Below are 14,460 nucleotides of genomic sequence, written 5' to 3'. Positions count from 1 at the left end.
CACAGGAGCTGCTGGTCCACTGCTGCCTCGTGTGGTCACTTTGTGCCACTGAGATAAATCTGAATGCAGGATTTTTAATGCCGAATTTGACAAAATAAGACATTTGAACTTAGTGATGGAGGCAGCAGTGGATCAACATCTCCTGTGTGCTGTGATGTTAAAATCACTGTTTTCTCTATGGGCTTTGGTGTGGGAGAGAAAACGGTGAGATAAAGACGTGAACATGTTTCTTAAGATGTCGTAGACTGAAAGTGACGTAGATTTTGTCTTCTGTTAAGAGGTTAAAATGTCTGTTTTTATAAGCCATGTTTTCCTGAGTGTGTGTAAGATGCTGTCAGTGACTCATAAAACCTGAACCATGCCTTTAATTTGTCCTTGTTTCGTGTGTCGTGGACGAGTAACGACGTCTAGTTGCGCCACCAATTTTTTCACTTTAGAGTCTGTGACTTGTTTTGTTTTTAGTTTCCACATCCTTGTTTTCATCATGTGGATCAGTCCAGTCCAGTCCAGTTCAGTTCACTGTGGCACGAAATTAAAATTGTGTTTCCACTGTCAAACATTCAAAATGTTACCAAAATAAGTGATCTGTACTGCCCCCTGCTGTTCTGGTGGTCCAGAAACAGTCGGTCACATGACTAGAAGACAGCACATGGACAGTTGTGTGTCCTCTACTGTCGCCCTGTGTTTAATTTGTCACGCTCTTCTTCTTCGCTTAGTTTTGTTCCTCAGAAATTTCACTGGTGACGTTACGTCATCTACGTAGCTGTGCATCTCTTACGTGAATAGCATGTTTTAACGTAACTGACTCTGCAGTCAGATCGGAGGGAAAGGTTGTGAACCGCACCATGGTGACCTGGACTAGACTGGACTGTTGGACTAACCTAAGCCAGAGTGGTCTGGATTTTGGTGAACTGAGCCAGACTACAATGGACTGGACTAAATTGAACCAGAATGGACTGTGGTTGACATAAGTGGAAAGTGGACGAGACCTGACTGGACTGTGGTGGATGAAAGTGGACTTGGCTAAATGAAACCAGACTGGACTGGATTAGGGTGGACTGGACTGAAGCTCCTGGTGGAAACGAGGCTCAGACGTAGAAAAGGTTAAACTGATTGTTGTGTTTTTTTACAGTGAATTTGTGTCCAAGTCGTTTCTTTAAAAGGAAAAAAACAGTTTAAACTTCCTGTTGTTGTTGTTTTACTCTGTGCTTGATTCCTTTCACACACACTTTTTACAAACACACAAAAAAGTTAAATAAAATCAGGAAAGTTTTTTCAACAAAAAAAACTTTTTACCACAACACAAACATCTAAAAAATTTCACTTTTAAAACGTTAATTCTTTTATTCTGAAGTTGAAGTTTAAACAGAATTTTCCTTCAAATGTTTGAACTGGGTCACGGCCAAAGGCATTGTGGGAAACGTAGGCAATGACGGAATCAATCAGGCGAGCGGTGACGCGGTGGATCAGTGTGTTGTGGTTCCACATGTTGGTTTGTTTTTTTCCTGTATTGACTTTAAGTGTTTTTTTAAAGTGACTTTTCTTTGCTAAGGTGTTTTCTTGTAAATGAATTGTTTTATACTGTACAGTGAGCCCAGGTCAGACTATTTTTTAATAAATAAAGTTATTGACTTTGAACTTGTTTTCAATTCTTTCTATTTGGATTTTATAATTTAATCCCTCGGATTAGACGTTCTCACTTTATTCTCCTCACATTTCCCTTTGGAGTAATTTTGAAAATCCCATTTATTTTTAATGGGAAGTAAAACCATAGACATAAAATATTCTGTGTATCAGAATGAAGCTACTGCCTTTAAATGTGCTTTTAAAAAAACACCTGAAATTCTACTTAAGACTGTTCCAATCAGTTATGTACAATAGTGCAACATATGGAAGAATATTAGCACCACACAGGATTTTTTGAAATATGTTCAAAAATATTAAAAGGGCACGATGAGAAAACTCAGAAATGTGACTTTTTTACTTTCAAAACATTTAGTGTATTATTTGTGCAGGTGTTGAGATTAGAAACAGCTGAGGTCTTAAAAAAAAAGTGGTTTTATTCAAGTCTGTGACGAGAGCAATTATATAAAATACTCGTCCATTCATTCATTCATCTGTGTTTGTGTCACAAGGATATTTTAGATGATGAAGTAAGGACAAGTACATATATAAATAGTACATAATAAAAATAATAAATACAATACCAATAATAAAACATCTCATCAGCAGAACTGTATTTAAATGACGTAAAACTACAGATGCCAAGCTGAAGCAACAAGGGATTTAAAATGTAATTTATCTGAAAGAAAAATTTACAAATGTTTTTTGTCTGTGTATAAATAAAGTTTGATTGTGATTGTGATGCAGTGTTTTATTTTTGCAAAAAATAAAAATAAAATCATTTTTAACCAACCAAACAAACGAATCCAGAAAAATAACAGATTACAGGAAGTGATCAGGAAAACAAACATTCCCTAATCTTGTATTTCAAAATAAAGGCGAGTCAAAGGCGTGAGTTGATGAAACACTTATCGGATTAACCTGGTATAGTTTTCTTTATAATCTCATTAAACTGCAGGATTATTGTCTCGCTGTGTTCAAACACATTAACGATAACACGTTTTACTTCATGTATATAAAACAATCAGGGTTGTTTTTTTTTCTCCCTCCGTGTTTCCGTGAACAGACCTGGCAACCCGGGATTAGGCGACACTCCCTGTGCGGAAGTGACCTGATTCACCGACTAGTCAACGCAGAGAGAACGCTAAAGTTAAACTGCGCAAACTTCAACCAACGAAAACGAACGGATGACGTCATGATTGAGCGTATGCACTGTTTTAGTTTCACGGCGAAACTTTTGTTCGTTTGTTTTGTTTTAACGCAACGAACGTAAGTTTAAACGTGGAAAAGCTGCGTCAACAGCGAGCTCTGTTAGCTTAATCCTACCCGGGTTATTGACCCGTGTTTGAGGCTTAAACTCCTCAGAGAGTCACGGTAAAAAACAAACGAACAACAACAACAACAACAACAACATGTCGGTGAGGTGTCGCTCTGTCTCGTGACAACATGGCGGCGCTGTTACGGTTGCTGCGGGACGTGAAGCGGGAGCTGATGGAAGCATTACGTCACTACCCGCTCTTGTGCTGCCTGCTCGTCACCATGGCGACAGTGACGTTGCTGCTCAACAGGTGAGCCACAGTGACGTCACCTGACGTGACGTTCACCTGTGTGCATGTATGTGTTTGTCTCTGTGTGTGCGCGTATCTGTATATTTGTGTGTCTGTCTGTCTGTCTGTGTGTGTATATATGTCTGTCTGTCTGTCTGTCTGTCTGTGTGTGTGATATTTATATTATGATATATTATAATTCACGCTCACTCCAGCAGAAAACATTTATTTTTTTCTGTTATTGACATGTGTGTGTGTGTGTGTGTGTCCTCACCTGTCTCCAGGTACATCCACGTCCTCATGGTCTTCTGGTCTTTCCTGGCTGGAGTGGTCACCTTCTACTGCTCCCTTGGACCAGAGTCTCTTCTCCCAAACATCCTGTTCACCATCAAACCCAGACACAGAGTATGTCACACACACACACACGTCTGCAGCCATGTTTGCTGGAGTTCTTCTTCTTCTTCTGTGGTGTGATTATTGACGCTGTGTTCCTCCTCCTCCTCCTCCTCCTCCTCCTCCTGCAGCAGCAGCAGCAGCAGCAGGAGCTGTTTCCTCTGGGTCACAGCTGTGCTGTGTGTGGGAAGGTCAAGTGTAAACGTCACCGGTACGTTCAATAAATAAACAGTATACTGTGTGTGTGTGTATGTGTGTATGTATGTTTGTATATATACAGTATATATACATACTATATATATAGATATATATATAGTATGTATATACACTACCGTTCAAAAGTTTGGGGTCACATTGAAATGTCCTTATTTTTGAAGGAAAAGCACTGTACTTTTCAATGAAGATAACTTTAAAGTAGTCTTAACTTTAAAGAAATACACTCTATACATTGCTAATGTGGTAAATGACTATTCTAGCTGCAAATGTCTGGTTTTTGGTGCAATATCTACATAGGTGTATAGAGGCCCATTTCCAGCAACTATCACTCCAGTGTTCTAATGGTACAATGTGTTTGCTCATTGGCTCAGAAGGCTAATTGATGATTAGAAAACCCTTGTGCAATCATGTTCAGACATCTGAAAACAGTTTAGCTTGTTACAGAAGCTACAAAACTGACCTTCCTTTGAGCAGATTGAGTTTCTGGAGCTTCACATTTGTGGGGTCAATTAAACGCTCAAAACGGCCAGAAAAAGAGAACTTTTATCTGAAACTCGACAGTCTATTCTTGTTCTTAGAAATGAAGGCTATTCCATGCAAGAAATTGCTAAGAAATTGAAGATTTCCTACAACGGTGTGTACTACTCCCTTCAGAGGTCAGCACAAACAGGCTCTAACCAGAGTAGAAAAAGAAGTGGGAGGCCGCGTTGCACAACTGAGCAAGAAGATAAGTACATTAGAGTCTCTAGTTTGAGAAACAGACGCCTCACAGGTCCCCAACTGGCATCTTCATTAAATAGTACCCGCAAAACACCAGTGTCAACATCTACAGTGAAGAGGCGGCTGCGGGATTCTGGGCTTCAGGGCAGAGTGGCAAAGAAAAAGCCATATCTGAGACTGGCCAATAAAAGAAAAAGATTAAGATGGGCAAAAGAACACAGACATTGGACAGAGGAAGACTGGAAAAAAGTGTTGTGGACGGATGAATCCAAGTTTGAGGTGTTTGGATCACAAAGAAGAACGTTTGTGAGACGCAGAACAAATGAAAAGATGCTGGAAGAATGCCTGACGCCATCTGTTAAGCATGGTGGAGGTAATGTGATGGTCTGGGGTTGCTTTGGTGCTGGTAAGGTGGGAGATTTGTACAGGGTAAAAGGGATTCTGAATAAGGAAGGCTATCACTCCATTTTGCAACGCCATGCCATACCCAGTGGACAGCGCTTGAATGGAGCCAATTTCATCCTACAACAGGACAATGACCCTAAACACACCTCCAAATTGTGCAAGAACTATTTAGAGCAAAAGCAGGCAGCTGGTATTCTATCGGTAATGGAGTGGCCAGCGCAGTCACCAGATCTGAACCCCATTGAGCTGTTGTGGGAGCAGCTTGACCGTATGGTACGCAAGAAGTGCCCATCCAACCAATCCAACTTGTGGGAGCTGCTTCTGGAAGCGTGGGGTGCAATTTCTCCAGATTACCTCAACAAATTAACAGCTAGAATGCCAAAGGTCTGCAATGCTGTAATTGCTGCAAATGGAGGATTCTTTGACGAAAGCAAAGTTTGATGTAAAAAAAATCGTATTTCAAATACAAATCATTATTTCTAACCTTGTCAATGTCTTGACTCTATTTTCTATTAATTTCACAACGTATGGTGGTGAATAAGTGTGACTTTTCATGGAAAACACAAAATTGTTTGGGTGACCCCAAACTTTTGAACGGTAGTGTATATACATATATACATACAGTATGTGTGTGTGTGTACATGTTCCCACAGGACACAATATCTACAGAACATGTTCACCTCTTTATCTCGCGACTTTTCTGACATTTGTAAACCACTCACTCTCCCACACCAAAGTCCATAGAGAAAACCAGTGATTTTAACATCACACACACACACACACAGGAGTTGTGGATCTACTGCCGCCTCCATCACTAAGTTCACATGTCTTATTTTCATGAATTTGGTATTTTAAATCCTTTGTTCACATTAATTGCAGTGACACAAAGTGACCACACGAGGCAGCAGTAGACCAGCAGCTCCTGTGTCCCCGCCAGCTAAAATCACTGATTTTCTCTATGGGCTTTGGTGTGGGAGAGTCAGTGGTTTACAAACGTCAGTTTGCTGTTGTAAAAGTGTGTCTCACAGTGAGATAAAGACTGACCACACTAACTGTTTCCAGGCCGACGCTGCTTCTTGAAAACTACCAGCCATGGTTGGACCTGAAGGTTCATTCCAAAGTGGACGCGTCCATAGCAGAGGTACCGGGATGATTTAAAAAAATAAATAAATAAACCACAGAATTAACCTTTAGCAGAGAAGAGTGACGTCCTCTAACCTCTGTCTCCATGTCGCCCCCTGCAGGTGTTTGAGTTAGTGCTGGAGAACTTTGTTTACCCCTGGTACAGGTAAGAAGATCCGTCGTCTGAACACGGTCGGTTTGTCCGCAGTCGTCTGCTGTTGTTGTTGTTGTTTACGTCCTGCTCCGTTTGTTTGTTTGTTTGTTTCAGGGACATCACAGACGATGAGGCGTGTACGGACGAGCTGAGGACGACGTTCCGATTCTTCGCGTCCGTGCTCGTGCGCCGAGCTCAGAAGGTGACGCCCGAATCGCGACTTCTGCCGATCTTTGCTCTCTGTGAAGTTTCCATCTCACGTTAACTTTCCGAACTGAATTGTTTGTTCGTTTGTTTGTTTGTTTGGTCGCAGGTGGACGTCCCCGCCGTGTTTGCGGACAAGGTGATGAAAGCTGCGATGAAACACATCGAAGTCATCGCGAAGGCTCGAGGAAAAGGTACCGGCAGAGCGAGGCCATCGCGAGAATGTTGATTTTAAACGTGAAGTGTGAACCGGGTGATTTTGTCCGCAGTGAGGGACGTGGAGAGTTTACAGCAGGTGGCGCTGGAGGAGTACGGCGCCGACCTTCACGTCGCTCTGCGCAGTCGCAAACACGAGCTGCTCTACCTGAGGAAACTGACCGAGCTGCTGTTTCCTTACGTCATGCCTCCCAAAGCCACCGACTGCAGGTCAGTGGCAGCGGCAGCAGCAGCGCCCCCCTCAGGCCCATCTCTGTAGTTGCGTAAACCTTTTTTGTCTTCTTCTTCTGTGGTGGTTCAGGTCTCTGGCTCTGCTGCTGCGGGAGGTGATGGCCGGATCCGTCTTCCTGCCGACCATGGACTTCATGGCGGATCCTGTGAGTAGAACGCGATAAATCGGAAACTCGTCGTTGGACGTTTGCGATGTTAGCGTCCAGCAAATACACATCTTTTTTTTTTTTATCGCGTCCTGATTGGTCAGAGGCGTCGGAGCATGAAGGCGACAGCAGAGCGTTTGTGCATTGTTGATTTTTGTTCGTCATGTGACTTCACTATAATAATAATAACCTTGTGTTTTTCAGGACACTGTGAATCTCATGGTGCTCATCTTTGTCGACGACTCTCCGGTAAAAAAATCAAACCTTATATTAAAAATGTATTATAAATATATTATAAATGTAATAAAAGACAAAAATCGCTTTAAATAATAAGTCGTCTGTGTGTTTTCAGCCGGAAGAAGCTTCAGAGTCTCCGTCTGCTCTCGTCCCATTTCTGCACAAATATGCTGACGTCAGCAACAAGAAGTCCTCAGTGAGTGTGTGTGTGTGTGTGTGTGTGTCTCTGTGTGTGAGTGACTGTGAGAATACGCGGTGTGAGGTCTGTGTGTGGGAGTGACTGTGAGAATATGTGTGTGTGTCTCTGTGTGTGAGTGACTGTGAGAATATGTGTGTGTGTTCTCAGGTGTGAGTGAGTGAGAATATGTGTGTGAGTGACTGTGAGAATATGTGTGTGTGTCTGTGTGTGACTGAGTGTGAGAATATGTGTGTGTGTCTCTGTGTGTGGAGTGACTGTGAGAATATGTGTGTGTGTGTCTCTGTGTGTAAGTGACTGTGAGAGAATATCTGTGTGTGTGTCTCTGTGTGTGAGGAAGTGTGAGAATATGTGTGTGTGTGCTCCCTGTGTGTGAGTGACTGTGAGAATATGTGTGTGTGTGTGTCTCTGTGAGTGACTGTGAGAATATGTGTGTGTGTGTGTCTGTGTGTGACTGAGTGTGAGAATATGTGTGTGTGTCTCTGTGAGTGACTGTGAGAATATGTGTGTGTGTGTCTCTGTGTGAGTGACTGTGAGAATATGTGTGTGTGTGTCTCTGTGTGTAAGTGACTGTGAGAATATGTGTGTGTGTGTCTCTGTGTGAGTGAGTGAGAGTGTGTGTGTGTGTGTCTCTGTGTGTGAGTGACTGTGAGAATATGTGTGTGTGTGTGTCTCTGTGTGTGTGAGTGACTGTGAGAATATGTGTGTGTGTGTTCTGTGTGTGAGTGAGTGTGAGAATATGTGTGTCTCTGTGTGTGTAAGTGACTGTGAGAATATGTGTGTGTCTCTGTGTGAGTGAGTGTGAGAATATGTGTGTGTGTGTCTCTGTGTGAGTGTGAGAATATGTGTGTGTGTGTGAGTGTGAGAATATGTGTGTGTGTAATAACCATCAGTGTTCATGTTCAGGTTCTGCAGTTGAACCTGAAGCAGATCCGGGACCAGCAGGATCTTCTGTTCCGGTTCATGAACTTCCTGAAGCAGGAAGGAGCCGTTCACGTGCTGCAGTTCTGCCTCACTGTCGGTAAGAGACGACGACGACGACGACGACGACAGTGATTCTTAAATGTTGAATATTTCCTGCTCCATAAAACAAAGAAATCCTTAAAAACGGAATCATTTCCTGTTTGTGGACAAAAACAAAGACATTTGACAAACATCATTTCCAGAGTTTGACAAACCCTGATCAATATTTTCAGACATTTTCAGGATCAATCGATGAATGGATGATAACATGAATCTTTTCTGACTCTTTTCAAACCCTTGTTATTTTTTACCTGCAGAGGAGTTCAACGATAAGATCCTGGTCCCGGAGCTGAGCGACGCCGAGCTGCAGCGCCTGCACGGCGAGGTACTGCACATCTACGAGACGTACTGTCTGGACGAGAGCGTGGACAAGATCAGCTTCGACCCGTTCATCGTGGAGGAGATCAGGAACAGTAAGACCTCGGCCCCCGGGGGCGTTTGATTGTTCGTTGGTTCGTCCTCGTAGAAACGGCGTCTCGTGTCTCCTCCCTCCCTCTCAGTTGCTGCAGGTCCGTACGAGGGCGTGGTCAAGCTGCAGACCATGCACGGCCTGTTTGAGGCGTACGAACACGTCCTGTCTCTGCTGGAGAGAGTCTTCACTCCCATGTTCTGTCACAGCGACGAAGTACGAGGCAACGCGCACGCACGCACGCACGCACGCACGCACGCACACACACACACACACACACCAAAGCCCATAGAGAAAATCAGTGATTTTAACACCACATCATCTGGTCCACTGCTGCCTCGTGTGGTCACTTTGTGTCAATCAAATAAATCTAAATTAAGATTTTCAAAAGCCGAATTGACAAAATAAGACATGTGAACTCAGTGATGGAGGCAGCAGTGGAGCAACAACTCCTGTGTGTGTGATGTTAAAATCACTGGTTTTCTCTATGGGCTTTGGTGTGGGAGAGTGAGTGGTTTACACTGTTGGAAAAGTCTGTCTGGTTCTCAGCAGCAGGGGGCGCTCACAGTGCTGACTATGAACTATCAGTGTATTGTGATGCGTTCACTGACACTGTGTGTGTGTGTGTGCTCAGTACTTCAGGCACCTGCTGAGAGGGGCGGAGTCTCTGACCAAGAACTCCAAATCCAACAGGTTTGAATTATTTTATTGTTCTAGTTTGTTTTCATGTTGTTGTTGTTTTTTAAATTTTCTTGCTCACATGTGAAGTTTTGTGCGTCTTATTTCAGAATTAGCTTCAGTCCAGAAGAAAAGAGGTGAAACAAACACGTTTGTGTCTTTTTGCCTGCGCTCTGTTTCCAGAAACACGTTAAAACGAGGCGAGACGTTCGGCATCAGCAGAATCGGCAGCAGAATCAAAGGCGTGTTCAGGAGCACGACCATGGAGGGCGCCATGCTGCCCCCTAGTGCCATGATCGACTTTGACGACGACGTGGTGAGAATCACATTCGCGGATCTGCTCTTGTTAGTTTGTGTAATTGTGAATTATTCATTATTGAGGAATAAGCCACATAAACTAGTTAAAGGAATAGTTTGGTATGAGGCTCTCACGCCCCCTGCTGTTGAAAACCAACCTGAGAAACTGAAGTTTCAGGAGCTCTCACACCAAAGCCCATAGAGAAAACCAGTGATTTTACTTCACAGTGACACAGGAGTTGTTGATCCACTGCTGCCTCCATCACTAAATTCAAATGTCTTATTTTATCAATTCGGCTTTTGAAAATCTTCATTTAGATTTATTTAAGTGACACAAAGTGACCACACAAGGCAGCAGTAGACCAGCAGCTCCTGTGTCTCTCTGAGCTAAAATCACTGGTTTTCTCTATGGGGTTTGGTGTGGTTTACAAACTTCACTTTCCTGTTGGAGACGTCTGTCTCGCAGTGAGACAAAGACCCTTTGACGTCAGCGCCTGCGTGTGATTGGTCGGCTGCAGGTGGAGGAGGCGACCGTCGTGTTGGAGGACGACTGTCCCGCTGAGCTCGTCTCTGCCGCGGGAACCACGAGGAACCTGTCCGCGTGGAGCATCACCATCCCGTACATCGAGTCCTACGACGACGACGTGAAGAAGGAGAAAGTTCCCGTCTTCTGCATCGACGTGGAACGCAAGGACAGGAGGGACGGTGAGCGAGCGGCGAGGGGGGCGGAGACTTCGCTCCGCCGCAGGTCTCACGATCGTAACCACGTCATTTTTCTGTCTCTCAGCAGTCGGTCACGAGACGGAGCAGTGGCTCGTCTGCAGGAGATACCCGGAGTTCTACGTCCTCGAGTCCAAACTCACAGAGTTCCACGGTAAAGGTTTCACACCACATCGCCCCCTGGTGGTGACTCTAGTCCTGATTCACTTCACAGAGGAAACTGAAGTCACTTTGTTTGTTTTGTTTCAGGAACTTTTGCAGACGCTCAGCTTCCGTCCAAACGGATCATCGGACCAAAGAATTCTGAATTCCTGGCTTCAAAGAGGGAGGAGTTTGAGGAATATCTGCAGGTAAATCCACCAGATTATTAGAGGATTACAATCTCTGTAATCCAGATTTTTATTTTTTTAACCCTGGAGTAAAAAAATGTGTCTCACTGTCCCTCTGTCTGTCTCCACAGAGACTCCTTCAGTGTCCTGAGCTCAGTAATAGTCAGCTGTTGGCCGACTTCCTGTCTCCTCACAGCATCGAGTCTCAGTTTCTGGACAGAATGTTGCCCGACGTCAACCTCGGTAACACTGACTCACTGCTGCCCCCTGTCCTCTGTCTGTGGTATTACACTGACTCACCGCTGCCCCCTGTCCTCTGTCGTCAACCTCGTCTGTAACACTGACTCACTGCTGCCCCCTGTCCTCTGTCTGTGGTATTACACTGACTCACCGCTGCCCCCTGTCCTCTGTCTGTGGGATTACACTCAATCTGTTCAAATTCATCCTCTCATAATAAAGATACGTGTTTCTTTTTCACAGGCAAGATTTTTAAGTCTGTTCCCGGGAAACTGATCAAAGAGGTGAGTGAGTGAATGAAGAGTGAGTGAGTGAGTGTGACTGATTCTGTAAAAGGTCATGACTTGAATTAAAGAAGACACTGTGTGTGTGTGTGTGTGCAGCGAGGACAGAACCTGGATCCGTTCCTTCAGTCTTTCTTTAACTCCTGTGAGTCGCCCAAACCTAAACCCAGTCGCCCAGAACTGATCATCCTGAGCCCGACAGCAGAGAACGACAAGAAGGTACAACAACACACTCAGGATTATAATCTGAACATTTCAAGTGACTGTTCATTATTGTACTAAACATACTTACCACAAGGTGGCAGCAGCAGCAAGCTTTTCTGTGGTTGACACTACACACACACACGCACACACACGGGAGAGAGAAAAGTCTAACAGTGAGATAAAGACGTGTTTCCATGCTGTTTTTAAGATGTCAAAGGTCAACACTCTGCCGTTATTACACGTGAGGAGGAGTGAGTTGACTTTCCTCTGCTGTCAGGGAGTCACAGTTTGTCTGTATTTAGAGTGTAACTCCCAGGTCAGTCGCCATGGAAACGTCTGGATAAATGAGGGGTTTGTGGTCAGTGTGTCTGAACAAGACTTTAAAAATACACGTCAGGCGTGTCTGTTTTCACTGTGGCGCCAGTGTTTGGACAACAAACGTTATTTTATTATGACTTTAAACAGTAAATCAACAGAAAGAACAGGATTATTTTCATGTAAACTTAACACACGTCGCAATAAATCCACTGTGGACGACTTTTATAGAGCTTTTGTTATTTAAAGTGAAAACAAGGGGTTTTTGTACAATCGCAATATTGTGAAGTAGGATAATTGCGACGTTAAAGTTATCGCAGAGTTTCACTTTGACAAAATGTAACAGATAAACCCCAAAAAACACAGAAAGTCGTTGGTGACATCGCAACTTTTCTGATTCTACGTTGTTTTTTTTTATATTTATTGCAGCTCTCCAACAACCTCTTCAAAAACAACGCAAACCTGTCGCAGGTTTCTGAGCGGCGCGGCGACTGCCACGCCTCGCTGGACCCACGGGTCCACGGGATGTACGACTACGCGATGTACGTCGGTAAGTGACTGCGATCAAACGTGCGTCAGCCCTGAGATAAGCGGGTTCCTGTGAACGCGATATCTCTGGAGTTTCAACCCAAATCACCTGGAACTTCTTTCTTCTTCTTCAAGTTAAAGCATGTTTGACCTTTGACCCTGGCAGGTCGGGTGGTTTTCCGCGTGTCGGACTGGCTGCACCACGTCCTCGCCGCCGGTAGGATCCTCTTCAAACACACGTTTGAGGCGTTCATGGACCAGAACATGCAGAGCAAGCTGGAGCAGCTTCTTCAGGAGCATCGACTGGTGTCGCTGATCACACAACTCAGAGGTGAAGACATGAAATATTCATGTTCTGTCACGTGACAGGGTTATTACCCTGACCCTCACACCGCTGAACGTTAACAGGCATGACGGTTGCTGCTAACAGTTGCCAAGTAGTAGCAAGACAGCTAACAGTAGCAAAATAGCTAATGCAAGCAGAGCAGCTAACAAGTAGCAAGACAGCTAACACTAGCAGAACAACTAACAAGTAGTAGCAAGACAGTTAATGCTAGCAGGACAGCTAACAGTTGCAAGATTGCTAATGCTAGCAGAGCAGCTAACAAGTGCCAAGTAGTAGCAAGACAGCTAACAGTAGCAAGACAATTAACCGTAGCAGAACAGCTAATGCAAGCAGAGCAGCTAACAAGTAGTAGCAAGACAGCTAACACTAGCAGAACAGCTAACAAGTTGTAGCAAGACAGCTAACAAGTAGTAGCAAGACAGTTAACGCTAGCAGGACAGCTAACGCTAACAGTAGCAAAATAGCTAACAAGTAGTAAAAGACAGCTAAGCAAGCAGAGCAGCTAACAAGTAGCAAGACAGCTAACACTAGCAGAACAACTAACAAGTAGTAGCAAGACAGTTAACGCTAGCAGGACAGCTAACAGTTGCAAGATAGCTAATGCTAGCAGAGCAGCTAACAAGTGCCAAGTAGTAGCAAGACAGCTAACAGTAGCAAGACAATTAACCGTAGCAGAACAGCTAATGCAAGCAGAGCAGCTAACAAGTAGTAGCAAGACAGCTAACACTAGCAGAACAGCTAACAAGTTGTAGCAAGACAGCTAACAAGTAGTAGCAAGACAGTTAACGCTAGCAGGACAGCTAACGCTAGCAGAGCAGCTAATAAGTGCCAAGTAGTAATCAGCCAATCAGTAGCAAGACAGCGTCACTGTGAAGGGATGCTGCGTTCAGGGTCACTGGGATTAAACGGCGCCGTTTCCTCCCTCAGACGCCGTCTTCTGTGAAAACAGCGAGCAGCGAAGTGGTGACGACAAAAAGGTCAGAGCCAAGAAGACGTTCGACGAGATGATGAAATATTTACCAGGTGAGTGAAGATGACGCCCCCTTGTGTTCATACAGAGACAAAGTGAGGAAAACAACCGTCCGTCCATCTGTCTTTTTTCAGACTTTGTGGAAAAATGCATCGGCGAGGACGCAAAATACGAAGGAATCCGACTTCTGTTTGACGGTTTACAGCAGCCGCTGCTCAACAAACAGGTGAGACACAGGTGAGACAACAAGACACACGTCAAGAGCTGGACTCACGACTCTTTCTGTCCGTCCTCAGATGACTTACGTCCTGCTGGACGTGGCTGTCTGCGAGCTTTTCCCTGAACTCAGCGAGGTGAGTGTTTTTTTCTGCTTCTGTTGAATGCTGAAGTTTGACAAACAGAAAAAAGAGACTCTGAGCAGGTGTTTGTTTCACATCAACAGGAAGTGATGGAGGCGACCGTCATGTGACCTCAACGCCACAAACCACATCCTGACAAACATCCACGTGCAATAAAATCTCTGCTTTCTCTCTGTGTTCATAAATAAATAAATAAAAGCTTGTATTTATTGAAGTAAACACGTGTTTTTTTTGTCTTCATTTTTAAAATCAAACACGTCTGAAATCAACGTTTACACTTTTTGTCTGTGTGGTGATGCGTTCACTGACACACACATACACTGTGTGGTGATGTGTTCACTGACACATACA

At 44.2% G+C, this 14,460-nt stretch overlaps 1 protein-coding gene across 2 annotated transcripts; it reads left to right on the top strand.

Moving 5' to 3' along the window:
* The first annotated feature begins 2,702 nt into the window (after positions 1–2,702).
* snx14 (sorting nexin 14) lies at positions 2,703–14,318 on the top strand. Of its 2 annotated transcripts, none has more exons than XM_044049580.1 (28): positions 2,703–3,191; positions 3,455–3,575; positions 3,695–3,774; positions 5,967–6,045; positions 6,149–6,192; positions 6,295–6,382; positions 6,494–6,578; positions 6,654–6,810; positions 6,902–6,977; positions 7,182–7,226; positions 7,330–7,410; positions 8,317–8,431; positions 8,691–8,846; positions 8,934–9,058; positions 9,477–9,535; positions 9,704–9,836; positions 10,336–10,522; positions 10,608–10,691; positions 10,787–10,887; positions 10,998–11,109; positions 11,347–11,387; positions 11,487–11,606; positions 12,336–12,456; positions 12,601–12,765; positions 13,708–13,803; positions 13,885–13,976; positions 14,047–14,103; positions 14,193–14,318. In XM_044049580.1, exons 1-28 carry the CDS (start codon positions 3,070–3,072, stop codon positions 14,217–14,219), a joined length of 2,769 nt encoding a protein of 922 aa, XP_043905515.1. In that variant the 5' UTR covers positions 2,703–3,069; the 3' UTR covers positions 14,220–14,318. The 2 variants fall into 2 exon arrangements, with proteins under 2 accessions (XP_043905515.1, XP_043905514.1); XM_044049579.1 differs by having other exon boundaries at positions 10,605–10,691.
* The last annotated feature ends 142 nt before the right edge of the window (positions 14,319–14,460 follow it).

The sequence above is a fragment of the Solea senegalensis genome, linkage group LG17, assembly GCF_019176455.1.
Source record: "Solea senegalensis isolate Sse05_10M linkage group LG17, IFAPA_SoseM_1, whole genome shotgun sequence".
NCBI lineage: Eukaryota > Metazoa > Chordata > Actinopteri > Pleuronectiformes > Soleidae > Solea > Solea senegalensis.
Note: the sequence above shows the minus strand (reverse complement) of the source record. Positions and strands in the feature narration are given on the sequence as shown.